The following is a 19,072-nucleotide window of genomic DNA, read 5'->3' as shown; positions in this document are numbered from 1 at the left end:
GGCACAGACCTTCCCTGCTGGCTCAACACCGGAGGTCCCCACAGCACGGTCGATGCATGGAATCGGGGGCAGACAAGAGGGGCATGAGGGGTGCATTGCCTCCCAGGGATGCTCTGGTTCGTGGCCCCGTGCTGCCGCACCGTGCAGGGCAGGCCGCGGCATGGGGCGGCCGTGGCACTGAGCGACCCCACAACAGGCGCTGGAGCGTGCATCCTGCCACTCGGCCGGTGCTGGGCGCTGGCGGGAGGGTGGTGGTGCGGGTCGGAGCCAAGGGCATCCGTGCAGAGCTGCAGCGTGGCCACAGCTCTGCCCTGCGCGGCTCCTCCCCGGCCACAGCTCTTTTGCCCTTGGCGTCTGGCGCACGGTGGCCTGTGTCCCGCTGTCCTTGGGGGTGGCCGGGCTGGAGCTGCCCCAGCATCCCCCTTCCCCTGCCCCCTATCRCATGACCTGCCCCGGCTCGCCCAGGCACGGGGCCGGTCGAGTACCCTTGACCCGCTGGCCCCGGGCTGGCGCCTGCTGGGGACAGGAGCGTGGCTTGGCGCCGTGCCTCAGCCCTGGTGTTTATTTGCGTTTGCCGGTCCCTGGCGCGAGCAGATTAGCTGTGAGCCCTGGGCTCCTGCGGGACGGCATCTCCTGGGAGCGCTGTTGCTGGAGCGTGGGAGGAATGGCCGTGCTGACAGCACCCATGGATGCCTGGTGCTGGCGATGACGCACTGTCCTTTCTCTCTGCCTCCTCTAGATGCGCAGTCCCACCCGCGGCCTGGGCAGGGTGATGGTGTTTCTTGCAGCAGCCCTTGCGTCAGCCTCCCTCGCCGTCCCCGAGGGCTGGGCAGAGGAAGGTGAGCAGCCCCCGTGTCGCAGCAAGGTGCAGCCCTCCCAGCCCGGGAGGTACCCCGTGCCCCCGCAAAGGGCAGAGGGGGAGCAGAGCCAGCACATACCTTACAGACGCCCTTCTTTCCCGAAAACGCAGCCCCGTGGCGTTGGGCATCCTCTGGCTGTCCTGCCCCTGCAGCCGCTCGCTGCCCCAGCGGGGACGAGTCCTTCCCGGGTCCCCGCAGCAGTGCCGGGACAGCCAGCCCGGTGCGGGGTGGGATGCGGGGCTGACGCCCRGGTGTGCGTGTGTGTGTGTGTGTGTGTGTCCCTGCAGGTGTGCAGTACGGCCAGGTGGGGACGGACGTGACCCTGTCATGCGCCGGCGCCCGTGTGGGGTAGGTGTTTTCCGTTTCTGCCAGGGGGGGTTATCCGATGAGCCGATGGTTTATATGGGGGCTGYGAAACGATGGGACCGGGGGCAGCCCAGCCATGCCGCAGCCCTCCGCTCCACCGTGCCGCCCCGTCCCCCTCTTTGGCCGGGCTCGGCGTGCGCACGGGGCTGCCCCGCTGTCCCCTGTTCCCTAACGCTGCCTGCCCGGTCTCTCCTTGACAGCTCGGCCGTGGAGTGGAGACGGGACGGGGCCGCGGCGCTGCCGGCGGGCTCTGCCATGCGGCACGGCGCCCTGGTGCTGCCGCGCGCCAGCCTCGCCGCRGCGGGGACCTACAGCTGCCACAGCGAGGACGGTGGCCTCCTGCACGCTGTGTCCCTGCGGCTGGGGCGTGAGTAGCATCTCTGCAGGCTGGGGAACGGCGGTGCGCAGCTCCGGCGCCGCGGCGGTGGCTCCGGCCCGCGGCTCCCCGCGCGGCTGCGGGACAGGCAAGCGGTGGCGGCCCGTCCTCGGGCTGGGTATTTGCACTGCCCAGACCTCTGGCAGGGGGTTGTCATGAGGGGACTTTCGCAGTGACCCGGGTGTCCCTCTGCGCCAGCTGTGGCACAGGGCAGGGGATCCCCTCACTTACCACCACCCCCTCSCCGGACCCCAGACCTGCCCGGGGTCCCCTTTGTGTCCTGCAGAGCCTCCGACTATGAGAATTTCTCCTGCTCCTGGACATCCAGCCTCGAGACCTTCCTCCCCACCAGATACATCACCACCTATAGGTGAGGACAGGGCATGGGCTAGGGGCTGGACAGGGGTGAACCCTGTGGTTCTGGCCAAGCAGAACCCCGAATCCTGCTCGCAGACTGACCTGCAGCTTAGGTTTGCATCGGGTCCCGCAGAGTTGTTCCCCAGCACCATGCTGCACCCCAGAGCAGGCTGCATTTCAGGGCTTGCATCGAGCATGTGGTTTTTTTTAAAGAGAGACCCGCAAGCAGCGTTGAGGGGCTGGCACAGGCAGGCTGCCTCCCTGGGGATGGCTTTGCCAGCACCTGAAGGGGTATAAAAAAGCAGCAGGTCATCTGCAAGCTGTCAAGTGCTTCAGCATGCTTCAGGATGAAAGGAGTTCGGGAAACATCCCTGCTTCTAATTATCACGGCGGGCCAAATTACAGGGTTGCTTTGAAGTCAGCTGGAGCCCATAAAACGCGCAGAGCAGCCCTTTGAAAAGCGATGCAGACGCAGGCCTGATCGGGGCCGCACGCGCTCTGGAGCCGGGCAGCCCTTCCCGGGGAGCAGGGCTTTCCTCGCCGCTGCCGTCACCGCGCTAGCTCCTCGGGGTGGCCCCGCGGAAGCGGCGGCGGCGGCAGGCTGGCGCGCGGCGGCCGGCCCCACGCCATGAGCAACCCCCCCGCAGGAACGCTCCCCCCACCCCGGCGCCAGGCGTGTGGGCCCGGCGAGGAGCAGGGCTGCTTGGTCCGGGGAGACGGAGCCGCTTGGAGCTGGCGGTGGAAACCAGCGGGCTTTTTGGACCGGAGCGGAGGGAGAGAACAAAGCCAGCTGCTGGGGAGTGGAAAATAACACGAGGCCTCTGCAGCCCTCCCGGGCAGCTTTTGTTAGCATCCCTGTGCGTTTCTGCTGCAGAATGGTAGAGCAGCAGACGAGCCCTGGGASGGCGAGGGGAAACTGAGGCACGCAGCGGGCCGAGGGCTGGGGAGAGGCCAGGCAGGTTGGAAGTGGAGAAGCGCCTGTGTTCGCAGCGCCTGGCTTGCTGCGGAGCGGCTGACCCACGCTGAGGAGCGTCCCCGGTGTCCTCCGGCTCCTGGGCGCAAGTGTCCCAGCGAAACCCTGGCCCTGAGACTAGCGGGAAGCAGAGCAGCCCCCCCAGGGCCGGGCTGGTGCAGGACCCTGACCCTCATCTGGGTCACAGTGGGGTTGGTTTCATGCTGTTCCCCATCCCCCTTTCCTCACCATCTGCTTTTCCATCTCTATCCCCGGGCAGGAAGAAATCGCTGACGGGAGAAGAGAAGCGGAGGTAGGACTGATCCCACCYCTGTCCCCATGCCCCAGGGCCTGGCCCCCATCCCAAAGGCTCTGCCAGGGTCCTCGGTGGGATCACTGAGGCCCAGGGATGGGGAGCCCCAYGGGTGGAAGGGCTCCTCAAGCCAGGGGGGACTGGGGAGAAGGGTTTCCCCCTGTGAGGGACCCTCCTGGGAGGTACTTGTGGGGCTGGGATGGTGGTCCCTTTGGTCATGCTCAGAGGGAAGTACTGGGGTTTGGGGGGGGGGGGGTGAAAGGATCTTCTGCTCCTGCCCTAGAGTCACCCTGAGCTCTCCTGTGGGCAGGGTAGCTGCCCAGACCCTGCCCGAGCTCTGATGGAGAGGTCTGCCTCCTCCACTGTGCTCTTGGCACGGGGGCTTCCCCGCATGGCACCTCCTGAGTGGCGTCAGGGAAATGATGCATGGCTGGGGTGCAGGCATGGCGGAGGAGCCACCACCTTGTCACCCCATTGGCAGGAACAAGAACGGGCACGTGGGGCCGTGCCTGCAGGATCCAGCCCGTGCCGGCACCTGCACCGTTCACAAGTCCGAGTTCTGGAGCTCCTATCGGATGAATGTCACCGAGGTGAACCCGCTGGGCTCCAGCTTCCGCCTCCTTGACATCACCATGCAGGCAATCAGTGAGTGCGCCTCCATCCCTCCATCCCAYCTCTCCATGCCCGCAGGGCAGCCAGCCCAGGGCGCCAGCACCCTTCCACACGCGAGAGTGGGGGAGGCGATCTGCCACGGCATGACGGAGCCTCCGTGTCTTCTCCCGCACAGTTAAGCCAGACCCTCCAGAAGGCCTGGTGGTGGAGCCCGTCCCCCGGGCGCCGCGGCGGCTCCAGGTGAGATGGAGGTACCCCACATCCTGGCCCAAGGARCCCCACTTCCAGCTCAAGTTTCGGCTCCAGTACCGGCCCATCATCCACCGTTCCTGGTCTGTGGTAAGTGGCAGGGACATGAAYGCAGAGCTGGCTCAGGAGCAGGGTGACCATGTGGCACTGGGAGGGCAGTGCAGGGTCCAGATGGGTCACAACGGGTGTGAGCTGGGCTGGGGAGGTCGCCCAAGCCCTGGGGGTGGCCGGAGGCATCTCTGTGCGTTCAGCGGCTCCCCTCTGTGCCGTGCAGGTGGAGACAGTGAACCTCTCCGAGGTGATCACAGACGCCTTCGCAGGGCTGGAACACGTGGTCCAAGTCAGTGCGAAGGATTTCCTAGACGCAGGAAACTGGAGCGAGTGGAGCGCGGAGGCACGGGCGACRCCAGTCAGAGGTGTGGGATAGGGGCAGGCTGCAGCCCTCAGCATCCCTACAGGGCTGCGCCATCCGTCTCCACAGCCCCTCAGCACCCTGGCCTGCCCTTCTCCAGCCCCTTCCCTCCAACATCCCTCCTCCCTCGAGTATCACCCAGGGCTGGGCTCAGGGCAAACTCCAGCTCCTGAAGCCCCATGAACATGCCCACCTCTCAGGTGCCACAGAAACAAAGCGGATGATTTTCACCCTTAAAGCTGACCCAAAAAAGCTATGTGCACCATCCAAACACTCCCCATGGCAAGAGGCGCAGCTGCAAGGGGGCAAAACGGCCCTGGTTCCCAGCCCTGCTGTAGGGCATAGTCCCTGCAGCCCCATGGCAGGCTGCAGCTGTGCTGCTGGGATTTGAGGATTGCTCCCCAAAGCCCTTGGCATCTTGGGGGCACCCTGGGGCTCCCAGGAYCCCCAGGGCACAGCAAGACCCCAGGGACACCCTTCTGTGTGAGTCCCTGCAGTGCTGCCAGCACCCAGGGTGACTGATGCCCACCGTCTGTGTCTTTCCAGACCCTGCCACTGTGGTGAGTGAAGAAACCACTACAGATGCCAGCCTGGAGAGCCTGGCTGAGGAGCCCTCGCAGGCTCCCAATCCTGAGCCCATCAGTGAGTAGAGCTGGGAGGTCCTGGGCGGGAGTGGGGACAGCCAGTGGGCCGCCGGCTGCCTGGGCATGTGTGTGGTTGGGAGCAGGTGAGGAAAGGTCCCATCTCCTTAGACCCCATGCCTGCATGTCTCCGCTTTGCTGGGCAAGCTGCAAGGTGTCAGCATGCCCGAGAGCCTGCAATAGGGTCCTAGAGCCCCTTGGGGTCTGCAAGGGTCTTGGCTGGGGAGGTTTCTGGAGGGAGCTTGCGAGTCCTTGCCTCTCCTTTCCCTGGGGCATCGAGGGCTGTGGGGCATGATGGAGGTCCTGGGATCCAGCAGCTCTCCAGGGTGGGTGCAGGCCCCAAAGGAGGGTAGGGTCCACCACAGCACTAGCCTGCCCATCTGCTCCTGGCTGCGGGGTCCCTGCAGAATGTGGGGCTGTGGCATCCCTTGGCTGTGACGGTCTGTCTCTGCCCACCTGTCCTAGATCGCAGCGACCCACTGGAGAAGGTGGCCATCCTGGTCTCCCTTGGTATCTTTGCCTTCTTCATCCTGGCTGCCGTTCTGGTCATCACCATCCTTGTCTGGTAGGTCGTGTTTCAGTGGGGGCTGTGTGGCACCAGCAAGCTGTGGCTGGGTGTGAAGTGGTGCCAACCCCAGCTCTGTCACTAAAGCTCTCTGCTTTCCCAGCTCTATGCTCTCCATCAGCTCTGCTGCCATCTCTATCCCACTCTGGCCCCTGATCACCCCAGCAAAGGTCCCCCATCCCTCCCCAACCTTGTGCTGTGGGTCCCACTCCAAGGAGACTTGAGGCCAGCCCGATACGGTGGTTTATGCCCAGTTGCTGGCACTGCCCACACTTCCAGGTGCGCTGGGCTCTCTGCTGGCCAGGACATGTTGGTGAGCAGCCCACCACTGCGGAGGGGCACAGGTTCCTGGCTGGGAGGATCAGAATCAGCTCTGCTGCTGGAGTGGGAGTGGGGCAGGATTGAAGCTGCCCCAGGTAGAGATCGGGGAGAGGAAGCAGTGTGGGGAGGCTTGGCTGTATACGACACCCTGCCTGGGGTCTTCCTAAGGAGCCCACATCCAGGGGACTTTATTCTCTATCCCCCAAAGATGCTGCCACTAATAATGTGCCACCCAAACCCCCAAACTCTTATGCTCCGCAATCAGTGCTGAGACCCCTTAATCTGCCTTTTTCCATCTGAATCCTGCCCTTGGGCACTGCCCCACTGGATCCTGTCCCACTCTGACAAGTTACCTGTCATCCCACCACTGCTGTGGCCCTCCCTGCCAGCACTGTGGCTGTGTGGTTGGTCCCTGTCCCAGCCCCTGTCTAGTGGCAGGACCCTTGTGCCACCTGGAGCTCATGTGCTGGGCACAGCTGGACAGGGTGTGCAGCAGGATCACCAGGGACCTGGGCAGGCACTACTCTCCCTGTGCCCACGGAGGACTGCTTGGGTTCTTCAACCACCCTGCTCTGTTCCCAGGCTCCGGATGAGGAAACACGGCAAAGACGAGACCAAACCCCACAACTTCTTGGTTGCTGCCACCCACTTGAAGGCTCTGCCGAGTGAGTGCCGAGGGGCTGCGATCGTGTGTGCAGGGCAGGGCTCTGTGCCACGMGCCCCGAGTCTGGGCAGGCCTGCCCCCCTGGGAAGGGGGAGATGGGGCTWTGCCCCTTGTAACCCCTCTGCCTTCTCTCTCTCTCTGCAGAGGCCCAGATCCTGTAGTGAGCCTTGCCGTTCCCCCATCTGAGCACCTACTCACCCACGTACGGGACTTGACACCACTGTTGGCCCCAGAAGGGCTCCCCGCCACATGGAGCAGGGCCTGGCTTTGGACATTGCCTGAGCCCCAGCACCATYTGGACGCAAGATGGACCCTAAGGAGAGAGGCTGTGCTTTGAGGAGCTTAGGGCTGCCTGTGCCCGCCAGGAGCCAGCTGGAGACATCTCAGACTCAACGCGACGGGCCGGTCCCCACTGCCAGGCGCTGCTATACAACATGGGGATGGGGCACCGAGCCAGCCCCACTTTGCTGCTTAGCGCCACGTGGAAGGGGACCATGGGCACAGGGTGCGGGGTGCTGGTTTGCGGGCATCAGTGACYGTGCAGTGCTGAGCCCTGCCTGCCTCCTTGGCCCGTCACCCCCCCCACCAGCCATCAGCAGGCAGAAGGCTCGCCTCCACGCCGAGGCAGGAAGGAGCAGTGATCCCAATAAAGGGGGTAGTGTTGGTGTTGCCTGAGCTGGACCTCTCTGCACGTCATACAGGACCAGGGAAKAGGTACGTGGTGCCAGGCAGGAGGAGAGATGCTGGCTTGGGCACGCTTGGTCCTTGCAAGGAGATGCATACATGGCTGGTCCCCAAACAGGGCGCCTTCACTCCATCCTCTCCCCAGAGAGTTGGTGGGCTGAGAGAGACCCTTGCCAGGTCCAGTCCTTGCTGAATGCCAGAAGAGGATGGTCCTTGTGCATAAGCCTTGGCCCATGTCCCAGCAAGCTAAGGAGTCCTTAGGGGAAGGACACCCCCAAAAGACAGAGCTCTGCCCATCCCCAGCCTCCCTGTCTCTCAGGAGAGTCATCAGCACATGCCCCAGGGCAGCTGCAGCCTCCTGGCTGGGACATCTCACTTGCTGCTGCCCTCACCAGCCCTGCTGCAGGGACAGGACCCTCTGCACAACCCCCCTTGCTCGGAGTGTGCTGGCTGGGCCCCCTCCTCTCTGCTCAACCCGGCCCCTGTAATCATTTCCATGTGTTGGCACCTCCCAACCCTGGTGCTCAGCGCCAGCGGCTCCATGGCCCAATGAGATCCAGATGGGGCTGGATGGAAATTCAGGCAGTGGCGGTGCTGGCTGGCRCAGGGAGTGCGGGGAGCAGAGCCAGGGCAGGGTGGGTCCAGGGGCTCTGCCCTGCAGCCAGCACAGCAGGGGAAATGTGTCACTCCAGGCTGGGCCGCAGGGCTGCCCCTGAACCCGGGGTGCAGTGGGAGCATGGCGGCGGGAAGGATATCTCTGAAGGCTCCTTGTGAAGGCTGGGTTGGGGAGGACCCCTCAAAACGTCCGAGCGTGTCCAGGCTGTACCTCATAGTGTCATGGGGCTTTGCACAGGGGGCCATGGGCAAGGCAGGGCCAGAACGGTGTGGGGCATTTCCCCATGGCCCTTCCGGGGGGGCAAGGAAGGAGCTGTTGGGGGTCCCAGCCAGCCATGGGTGCACTGGATCCGTCCCACTGCGGTGCTCTTGCACAGTGAGGCAGGGCTGGGTCCTGGGATGTGGCTTCAGTCTAGTCTTACCCTGGGTCCTGGTGTTCAGGATCAAACCTGGGCAATGCCGTGGTGGTGAGGGCAGGGGCAGCCTTGTGTCCTTTGCAATGGGTTGTGGCACCAAGCCTGCCCCCACATCCCCCTCTGCATTAACCAGTGCTCCAGCCCTCAGTTCTGCCTTTACTGGGCGCCCCTTCGCACCCAGCCCTGGATGCTGGGATAACAGGGCTGCCCATGCCAGTGCTGGGCTTTGAAGTGCTCCCGCCCCTCGCTAGCCCCGGTGAGCACTTTTGCCCTGGGTGAGGGAGATAGAGGGTCAGTCCTCCATCCCTGGTATGGTACCAGAATGGGAGCAGGACTCGCCCCAGTCCAGGTAAAGCAGGTCACTGAGCTGGGGAGGGCTCTGTGTGTGCCTACATATACAGGTAAAAACAGGGTTTCTGGGCCCAACAGCCACATCCCCTCTCCAGGCACATCCCAGACCTTGCCAGCTCCAGCTGTGTCATGCTGCCATCACCTCCTGCTGGGCTCTGGTCCCCAGCTGGGGTGCGCGCAGCTGGAATCGCAGCATCTTGGTGCCCTGGCAGGTCCCTGCAACCTCTGGGCTTGGCTGGGGCCTGCACAGGGGAAGAGGGGGCTGYGTGTGTACCCGGAGCTGCCCTGCTCATCCAGCTGCACAGCTGAACCCGCACCAGCTGCAGGGTGAGCTGGCATGGGGCAGGCACAGAGCCAAGCCTGCAGCATCTCTCCCCAGCATTCACCCCATTTCCAATGTGCCAGGGTCATCCTTGTCTCCTCGATCCCCAGCATGACATGGGTAGCCCTTATTGCTTGGAAATCAGCTCTTATCACCACCTTCCCTACTACTGTGGAGGGGATCAGGACTCCGGTTGTCTGTAGGATGCTGTTGAACACATGCAATATGCACCCCATATCCGTGGCTTTGGTGTTTACAAGCGGCACTCAGTGTTTTCCAGGCACATGGTGCTGGTTTAGAGGCTGACGCCTGCTCTTGACACAGGAATGCATTRGCCAGTGAATGGGAGAGAGTGTGAGCCGGCAGCTCTGGCCCCCATCTCCTGTCCCGCTTATAAACTCCTACAGAAGATCCAGACTTGCTCCAAATAAAAGGGAATTGCTGCTGGCCAGGGTGGTACAGAGGCAACTGGAGCCTAGCACATACACAAGACAAAGCATGTCTGCTYCATGCAGGCAAGTGCAGGCGGGTAGATGGGAAAGGCTGCCAAGGCTGGGCAGCAGCATGGGGATGTCCAGAATGAGCACTGCAGCGAGCTTTGCCCCTCTCCTTGAGCATGCATGCGTTGGGAGCCCCAGCGCACAGACCCCTCCTGAAATGGGGGGAGCTGATGGTCTGCAAAGGTGGTACCACTGTGGAAATGCCATGGGGCAGGTTGTGTGCCAGATCCCTGCTCAGCCCTGGGTGAGGAGCAGGCTCAGATCCTCTGCAATCTCTGAAATAAAGGCTGATGGGCAGAGGGGACCCAGAGCTGCGCTGCCCCCCTATGCTAAGCCCTCTGTCTCCTTCCTTAGTTGCCTCAGTGTGGCTGGGCCTGCCAGGATGTGGGGACACCCAGTTTTGATGATCGGGGTGTGATCACCAAAGCTTGCAGGCTGGAGATGCACATCTGGTTCTCATCACTGCACCCCACTGCCCTCCACCCTGGGGTTCAGCCCCTTTTCCCCTTTGATGAAATCTTTAAAGATGTGACCCAGCACCTATTTGGCAGTGGGAGAGATGAACAGCAGGTGAGAGAGCTCTGCACTCAGCCACAAAGTCCTGCTTGCCACGCTCTGAGGGACAGGGGAGGGCAATGGTGGCTGCTTGGCAGGATGCCCCGCAGCTCAGGCAAGCTTTGCAGGTAGCTCAGGCTAGCGCTGAGAGGTGTGTTCATGCCCCCACCAGCATCCTGAAGATGTGACACACAGGCAACTTGGGACCCCAAGGAAGCAGGGAGCTCAGTGCTTGGGGATATCAGGATGTTTAATGTTGGGTGCTGCATACTCTGGGAACCCAGCTGCCAGGGGCGTGTGTGACCTGGCACTGGACATGAATGAACATAACATGGCTCTCCTCTGGACCAGTGAAGATGCAAGGGGAGGGCTGGGTACATAGAAATCTGGGATAAGGGAGTGGGCTCCAGATGCCAAAATTCACTTCCAAACTGCAGAGGAGGAAAAGAAGAGACCATGAAAACAGTCCCAACACTGGCACCTCCCCATCCCACCGCTGGGCCAGGGCACTTTCCTCAGGGCTCAAGCCTTTCAGTGGCTCACACTTGCAGTCACTGAGCTAGCAGGAGGCTTCCTGCTCCAGGCTGGAGCACTGCCTGGACACACCCTGCCCAGAGTAGGCAGAGACGCTTCCAAATTTGCTTTGCTGCAAGATCCCACCCTCCACAGGGCAGACACTGTGCCAAGATCTCTGGGGACAAGGTAAGACCTAGGCCTTGGGGTGCTGAGGCCATGTCAAGTCAAGACAGCCTGTGGGATGTACCCCCCCAAGGAGTGGGAACAGGTCCCACTTCCCAGCAGGGAACAGCCCAGGCCCTGCAGGAGGAAAGCATGGGAGAGCAGGGCCCAGGTCCCATTGTGGGCCCAAAGTTTAAAGCAGGAAATGCAACATGCCAGGGAACGTCCCCAGAACCGAGGCTCCAAATGGCCCATGTCTGTGCTACATGTCTCCATCTGGCACCGGGCAGCCCCATCCAGAGCATCTCAGGCAGAGGGCTGGGATGAATCAGCCCAGCCACATCCAGGACTTATTTGGGAAAATGATAGTCAGTCTGGACCAAAACCACTGCAGCACATCACTGGTATAGACAGTTGTACAGTGATGCTTGGATTGCTTGAATGTGACAGACCCTGCTAAATGTCTGTGCTGTCCCTGAATCCCAATCCCCTCCTTTCCACACCTCACTCCCAGGATCAGCCTGCGTTTTGCAGGGGAGGGGCTGGGTTGCCTGTGCAGGACTGTAAAGCAAGACAGTCTTAACTTACCTCTCATGGCTGCTCCTGCTTCCCTCTCCTCCACATCCTGAGCCAGGGGAAGAAGTAAAAGCAACCCCAGTAGATCCTGGAAAATATAGGGGCATGTAACAGAGGTATAGGTCATTGGGCAAGGGAGAAAGGAAAGGATACGTATGTAGTCAGTAAGTAGCAAGGTGGGAACTATGCATGGGTCAGAGGAAGGAGCCAAGGATGGATGAACATGTAGATGCATGGTTGGACTGATGAATGAACAGACAGTTTGGATGCTCTAACACCCTCCTAAGCATTAAAGATGCTCATTGTGCAGGGGCTGATTTGTGAAGCCCAAACGCATAAGGGTGGTAAGGGGAGGCCCACAGGTAGAACAAGGCTAGTGTTTGGGAGCAAGTCCCAGGTGTGAGCTACACACCCACTTCTCATGGAAACAGCACGACAGTTAACGTGAGGAGACAGAGCCCAAATAATTACCAGGGCAAGTCCCCTGTGTCTGAGGAGAGAGTAGGGCATCTCCAGAGGGGTTGCATCCCCCTCAGGAGCTGAATCAGGCCAGGAAATGCTGAGAGACCGTCCTTGAAATGTCACAGTCTGCTAAGGCAGTGGGAAGATGGAAATCTTCACCATCTGACTGTGAGTTTTGTCACTGGAGAGAGAAAAGAGGCCTGGAGAGAGAGGGAAGGAAGCATCCCCCTTTGTCCAAGGGACAGGAGGGCTGTTCTGGGCTGTGGTTSTGACTTGCCCTAGAAATCTGTAACAAAAAGATACAGTGGCTGCAGCTTCCTATGGTGTTGTTCGTAAATGCAGTCCCCCAAGCTGTTAGGGATCCCAGGGCAGACTCAGACCCTGTTCCCCAGGTTTTGTGGCCGTTTCCAGAAGGAGCATAACTCCCTGGACCAAGCAGCTTTCACATCACACTGTCAGGGCACTGGGGGTGGGAGGGCAGCAGGCATCCTGCCCCGGGGACATGGCAAATCCAAACAAAAATGCCTTAAAAATGCAGTGCTGAGCATTCACCCTGGGTATAGATTTCATCTCACCTGCAAGTGGGATACTCCTGTCTGGAGTCTTGCTAGCGAGTCAAAGCCCCTGGCCCCTTGGAGACCCCTGAAATCATACATACTCACTTTTCTTCATCTGCCTCCCTTTCTAGCTGCCATGGGCCTGCAAACTCCTTCCCCATCTTCCTCTCTCTTTCCTGAAAAACAGGGAGGGTCCAAATCACCCTGCCCATGCCAGGACACCCAGAGTCTCCCCCTGCACAAGGGCTCTGCTGGCTGGGGAGTCTGAAAGCCAGTCCCCACCAAGCTGTCCTATAGACAGAGCTATGGTACCTGGCCAGAGGACACGGTCAAAAAAACAAGAGGGAAAATGGGTTGTACGGCAGGGAAAACCCCAAGGATTTGAACCCACTCACCTCTTGGTGAGGTGACTTCATCACCCTGAAGGCATCCAGTGGGTTTCCCATCAATGTCTRCAAGAAAGAAGGGCTTTGTCTCCCACAGCACACTTCCCAGAGTGCATCCAGAGAGCAGACCATGAGAGGAGACCTGGACATGGGTCGGGGAGACAGTGCTCCTTGCCCCCCCGCACAATGAGAGACATCACCTGCCAGGCCAGACGTGCTGGCACCCAAACAGATGTGGAGGGGGCAAAGAAAGGAAAGAAGTCTGAGACATCTCTTCTTGGTGCCCCACTGTAGGCTTTTCCCTGCACTAAAAGAYTGATTCTTTCTTTCTTTGCTGGGGCTGGCCCCCTCCCTGCCCCCAGGGTACTTTTTGTCTTTCATGGCCTGGAAGAGCCCAACACACAAACACAGAGCTGCCAGGAGGCTAAAGCCAGCAGCTTAGCTGTACCCAAGCATTGTTTCTGATGATGCTCTCAGGAAAGGGCTGTTCCCTTCTCAAAGCAGAAGCAGCACTTTAGATGAGCTCACAAAGCACAGTATTTCCCTGCCAGACTTTTTTACACCAAAAACAGGCCTGTTGTCCAACCAAGAGTTCACAGTGTTTCATGTACCTGCCACAAACTGTGGTGGCACAGGGGGAGACATGCAGCCATATCACTTTGCAGAACAGTACCCACTGCATATCCCCCCCATGCACACCTCTGCTGCTCTGTGGCACCTGGACCCCCACCCTTAGCCCCTGCAGTGCTCCCCCAAGCTTGGCCCAGATCTTCTAGATGCTGCCATGTCACTTGCTTGGAGATGACCTCTCCCCTTCCTCTTTGGCATAAACTCCATCTCCTCCTCCAGCTGTCGCCAGAACTGTGGGGACTGAAACAGAGCTGGAAACATTCTGAGGGATGACTTTTGGGAGGGACAGGGAGTGTGCTCCCAGCAGGGAGATGGGAGGAGGAAGGCACCCTACTTGCTCTCCTCCCACCATCTTACTTTCCCCTGCTTCCATGAGCTGCTGCATCAGCTGCTTTGTCTGCAGGGATGGATAAAAAGAAAAGAAGTCACAGACAGCACGACCTAGCCCTACACAGGTGCTCCTCTACCAGCCGAGGGACTCAGGTGCTCCCTGGATTTCCAGGATTACACTGAACAGGTCCCGGGGTTTTGCACTCTCAGGGAAGACAGACAGACAGGCCAATGCAGCAGGGTCCCTCACTGCATCCTGAAAATGACTGGCCAAAATTAAACATGACTGGGATTCTTGTGCATCTCTGCAGGGTTACAGCACACAGAGCCCTCCCAGGGGACAAGCAATCCCAGCCACTGGGACATCTGCTGGACATGGCAGCAGCTGAGCTCCTCACACATGCTGGTATATTCACCTCTGTGTCCAGCAGCCCCACTCTGAGCACCCTGAGATGCTACGGCACTAAAAGTGATGGATCCATGTCTACACTTGGGATCTCCTGGGGCTTAGCAGAAATGGGGTCACAGAGCCAGGAGACACCACCAGTGCCTCTGTGATGCTCTGACACCCCAGGAGGATGGAGACCTGGAAGGCCCTGATCTCCCAGGAGGATGGCGACCTGGAAGGCCCTGAACTCCCAGGAGGATGGAGACCTGGAAGGCCCTGATCTCCCAGGAGAATGGCAACCTGGATGGCACTGACACCCAGGGAGGCTGCTGACCTGGAAGGCGCTGTTTATTCGGGACATGGTGCTTTCTCCCCCACTCCAGAGTCCTTCCTTCAGCTCCTCACGGATGTCAGGCACAAGGCACTGCTCTGGGAACTTGGGCTGGCAATCCTTACCCATGAAGGCATCCATGGCTGGCTGCGAAGGGTCCAGCGAGCTCCCTGAGGATGGCAACGGGCCGCAAAAAGCTGAGCCGGCACTGCAGCATTTACCACCACCACCACCACCCCCCGGCCTGCCACGGGGGCCGGGAGCCGCAGGCTTGGCCACGGGCCCCGCTGTGCCACAGGCATGGAAATGCCCCCTGCCCCGCCATAAGGCCCCCCCTCCCCAGAAGGCAGGGTGCCGCTCACCAGCGAGACGGGGGGCAGGGGGGGAACGGGGGGTGGGCCGGGCTCCCGGGGCCGCCGGTGGCCCCCGAATCCCTCCTGGCGCCTCCGAGGGAGCAGGCGGCAGGGCAGGCCCCGCAGGCCACATCGCCATGACGACAGCGGCCTGCTCCGAGGCCCCCGGCCCGCGGCGGTGGGGGGGACCCTCCGGCCACCCCCTCCGGCCACCCACCAGCCCCCGGGCACCATCCCCCCAGCTCGGCAGGCCCACGGCGGCGGTGGGGCCGGGAGAGCAGCCCCGCGGGGGCCCTGCCGCCACGCGGAGGCTGCCAGGGCTGGCTCGGCCCGACGCCATCCCCGCCTGCCGCAGAGGCCCGGTGCTCAAAACCTGGTTTCTTTATTTCTGTGGGGTACAAAAATGCCCCTGCGGGGTGCCCCGCAAGGGCGAGACACCTGTGGCAGCCCTTGCACGGCCCTGGGCCCCGGGAAGGCCTTTCCTCGGGATGGCTGGTGCCGTGGGGGATGCAGGTCTGGGGCTGCGTGGGGACGCTGGTCCGGGGGCATCTTCCCTGGAGGCAGGTTACCCCAAAATGATCCCGGCGGGGCAAAGGAGCGGGGATTGGTGCTGCACGATGGGCCGGCAGGAGTATGGGGCTGTCTCGCGCCAGCGGCTCCTAAAATGCTAAAAATAGGGTGAACCCTGGGCCCGCCACTGCCCTGAGCAGGGAAGAGGGATGCCCAGACCCTACTTTCCCACTAGGTGGCAAACACTGCCTTTAAAACAGCCTCTAAAGGAATTATTTTCCTTCCCCTGGGAAAGGAGGCTGAGAAAACTTCTCTGACAGCAAAGCAGGGGGTGAACGGCCTCTCTGCCCTCTCTGTACCGGGGCAAAGGGCTGGGAGAGGCCAGGTCGGCCGGAGCTGCCTGGCAGCGATCCCACAGCCATTCCCTGGATGAGGGGAAATCTACCCCGTGCAGCAACTTAGAGTAACCCTGAGATGCAAAGCCTGGAGCAGTTTGGACAAAAGCCGGGTTAGCGGCAGGCGAAGTTTGCATGCGGTTTGTAACCGGTCAGTTTGGAAGAGGAGAGTGCTTTGGATGCAGGAGCAAGAGGGAGAAGTTTGGGAAGTGTCAGAACTTTCCACTGCAATTTCCAAAGGGAGCAGGGCTGGAATGATTCATTGCGACAACTTTGAAACAGGATGTTTCGACTTTCCCTTTTGCAAAGGTTTTTCTCAATCCAAACCTTGTCCAAGAGACAGAAAGAAAGAATGGTTCAAAAGGAATAAAAACCAAACAACTCAAATTTTCAGGGTCCAGTTTCTTTCTCTGTCATTTCTTAAATTGCTTTTGTTTCCTAACTGCCTGGTTTTGCCCCCATCATAGGAGATCCATCCCTCATCTTGTGCTCATGGGTCTGAGTGTCAATTATATATACAAGAGACACAACTTGTTAACCCTGGGTAATATCATGAACTCTGGGGCAGTCACAAAGCCAAACAAACCCAAAGGCTTTGCTGGGAATTAAGTACTCTGTGATTCATAAGCCAAAAGTGTGCCCATTCCTGCTTGCATGACAGCAAACCCCCAGGTCCATGTACAAGCCCTTATGCCTGTATAAATGAAGGAGGAAGGAATGAAGGCTGTGCAGGTGGATGTGCACACTTGTCTGATATTTTTGCCAACCMAAATGTATTTCCAGGCTTGTGCATGTTTGTTTGTACTCAGCCCTAGATTATCTTGTGGTTTCTAGTATTAACGTTGCACAGAAGTTTTCTGTGAGTTTCCTGCTGGCTCTGGAACCATTACAATGTTTTTGTGCAGTTAAACATGATGCCTCATAGTTAATGAAAGAGTTAACCATAGATAGTAAATGTTTAATGCAGACAAATCAAACCAATTAGGCAATGCTGAGGTCTGCTCTGAACACTAATGGAGAGAAATGCATCATATTAATCAGCTGTGTCTGTCCCATGTAGGGGACTGCTTCTGTGGCAGGATACAAACTCAGCCGCTGTACAGGATCAACAGCCTCCAGCACCATCCAAGAGTAAAGAACCTGAATGCAAATCTTCCTAGAGATCCCCTGGGCCACCATATAGGTAGATTCACCTGGGGGAAGAGAAGTCTCAAAAGAAGATTTTGTGTCTAAAACAAAGATCTCTGGTAGTCACCTCTGAGAGAGAGCAGTTCCAGACAGCAGAACGGAAAGAAGTAAATCTTCCCACTTGAAGTGTTTCTTGGAGGGCCACAAAGGGACTTTTGGCAGTTAGCAGTGTGCCACCTGCTTTCATGGAAAACCTGGGGCTCTAATGCTCTGCAATGTTTGGACGTGTGCATCAAGAAACGCAAACTGGAACGTAGGAAACAGTCTGCCTGGTAAAGGTGCCTCAGGGTGCACTCTCTGTGTGGCTGTAAAAGGAGCCATTCCTAGGAACCACCCAGCATGTTAATGAACTAACAGTAGCAGCTGTATTTCCTCCACGAAGTGCTAAGGAGCCCCACTTCTGGCAGCATCACCTCCTTTGCTGCCTCCAACATTTCCTGCCTGGGGATGYTGTTTGGCATCATTTACTCTGGGATGAGAAGGGTCCTTCAGGCTTCCTGGATGCTTCCTTCAGGAAGGGATTATTATGTCTTCCTCAGCGAGGACTGGGAAGTCCCTCTTGGGACTTTTTATAGTCAAAGAGAAAATGTAAAAAAATGAAAGGAGGAGGCTGACTGGGAAACAGAAACTGTGGGAACTGTCAGGAGCCAGCATGCAGCATGTGGCTCAGGGCAGCAAGCCTCAGCGAAACCCACTGACCCACTGTGATGACCACTGAACCACAAGCATAGCAAGTGAAAAGTCTTTCTGGCTCACTCCAGGAGAGCTGGGCTCCCTGCCAGCGCTTGTGTTGGCACGTGCTGGTGTCTGGGGACTTTGGGATCAGGGCAGAGGCAGTGACAACATGGACTGCATGGGCTCTGGTGCATCCCCATAGCTAAAAGCTTCCCCACACCTTTGCCAAAGTCACAATCTCTGAAGGCAGGAGAGCAAAAGTACTTCAGCACAGATGCGGTTGCATTACTCTGGCAGGTATAATTTACAAATCCAGAATGGTTTGAGCCAATAGGAAATATTTTTCCAGCTTGCGTGCCTGCACAGCCACTACATCAGAGACCATGCTGGTACGCCCCAGGCCATCGAATATTGCCCTGCTCTACTAACCTGAACTCATCGCTCCTGTCTGACTTTCGACTCCACCCCACTCCTGACCTGAGGACACAGAGGGATGGGTAATTCCCTTTACCTAAGGATGTCACGTCACTGCTATGGCGTGTCTGATTTCAGCTTTCCAGTCCAGGTCCCGGGAGCTGGTCTGGCCCTTCCCTGTAGGCTAAAGGTTCTGGTCTTTTCATCCTGGGTGGCTTTCACCAAGCAAAAACACTTCCTGCCTCTGTGTGGCATCTGTAAAGGGTGACAGGCTGCCATGAGCAGCAGGCACCCCCTCAGTCCCCTCACCTTGCCTTCTCCCCTTCTCAGGTCCTTGGAGGCTGGAGCCTGCTTTGGTTGTGGTGCTGACTGGTACCAAGCTAACCAGCAGGCCAGTGGTTCCAAAGCAAGCTGGCCAGCCATGTTCCCTGCTGCCTGCAGCAGAGTTACACCATCCACATCCCTCACCTGGTGCTGCCAGGTGAGAGAATCCTTTAGCAGAAAGCAACCAATGATTCGGAGATGGCAGTGAAACTGCACCAAGCTATTCCAGCCAAGGACCTGCATCCTTTTCACTGTGGACTCTCAAGGGGTCTTGGCCATGCCTGTGATGTGGAGCAGTGACTACAGATGCAGAGGGGCTGTGCTGGTCTGAGCGGAGGGTCATGGAGCTGTTCATTCCCTTTATGATGGTTCAGATCCCCCCAGGAGGTGACAGATGGGAGGCGTGAGCAGGCAGGGTAGCTGAGGGTCTGGAGAAATAAGTTTTCTGTGCCCAGAGGTAAGGGATGAGCATCTCCAGCCCAAGCTGGCTTTCCTTGCAGCCTCTCAGGGGGTTAAATGCAATAACTCGCCATGACACACTTGAAGCCCTTCTGGAAGCATCATGCAGAAACCAGACTATACAGAAAAAAAGCAGGGACCCTCCAGCTACATCCATACTAGGAAATCAGCTGTGCCTGGGACTGCTTTCTGGCCCTGGGGCCAACTGGCATGGGATAGCTGGCCTCTGTGCTATTAAACTCTCTCACCTTCCCTGGCTGCATCCATGCTGCCTACTGGAAAAGG

At 59.2% G+C, this 19,072-nt stretch overlaps 1 protein-coding gene across 1 annotated transcript; it reads left to right on the top strand.

Annotated features, from left to right (window-relative positions):
- The first annotated feature begins 739 nt into the window (after positions 1 to 739).
- On the top strand, positions 740 to 13,933 carry IL11RA (interleukin 11 receptor subunit alpha). The gene is made up of 12 exons (XM_026069181.1): positions 740 to 839; positions 1,148 to 1,208; positions 1,427 to 1,593; positions 1,858 to 1,972; positions 3,192 to 3,224; positions 3,706 to 3,869; positions 4,012 to 4,175; positions 4,360 to 4,501; positions 5,044 to 5,139; positions 5,604 to 5,703; positions 6,607 to 6,689; positions 13,896 to 13,933. The coding sequence occupies exons 1-12, from the start codon at positions 740 to 742 to the stop codon at positions 13,931 to 13,933; spliced, it is 1,263 nt and encodes a 420-aa protein (XP_025924966.1).
- Positions 13,934 to 19,072: the final 5,139 nt, after the last annotated feature.

This window comes from Apteryx rowi, unplaced genomic scaffold (assembly GCF_003343035.1).
Source record: "Apteryx rowi isolate R43461 unplaced genomic scaffold, aptRow1 scaffold_289, whole genome shotgun sequence".
Lineage (NCBI taxonomy): Eukaryota > Metazoa > Chordata > Aves > Apterygiformes > Apterygidae > Apteryx > Apteryx rowi.
The sequence above is the reverse complement of the archived record's forward strand: the minus strand, read 5'-3'. Positions and strand labels throughout refer to the sequence as shown.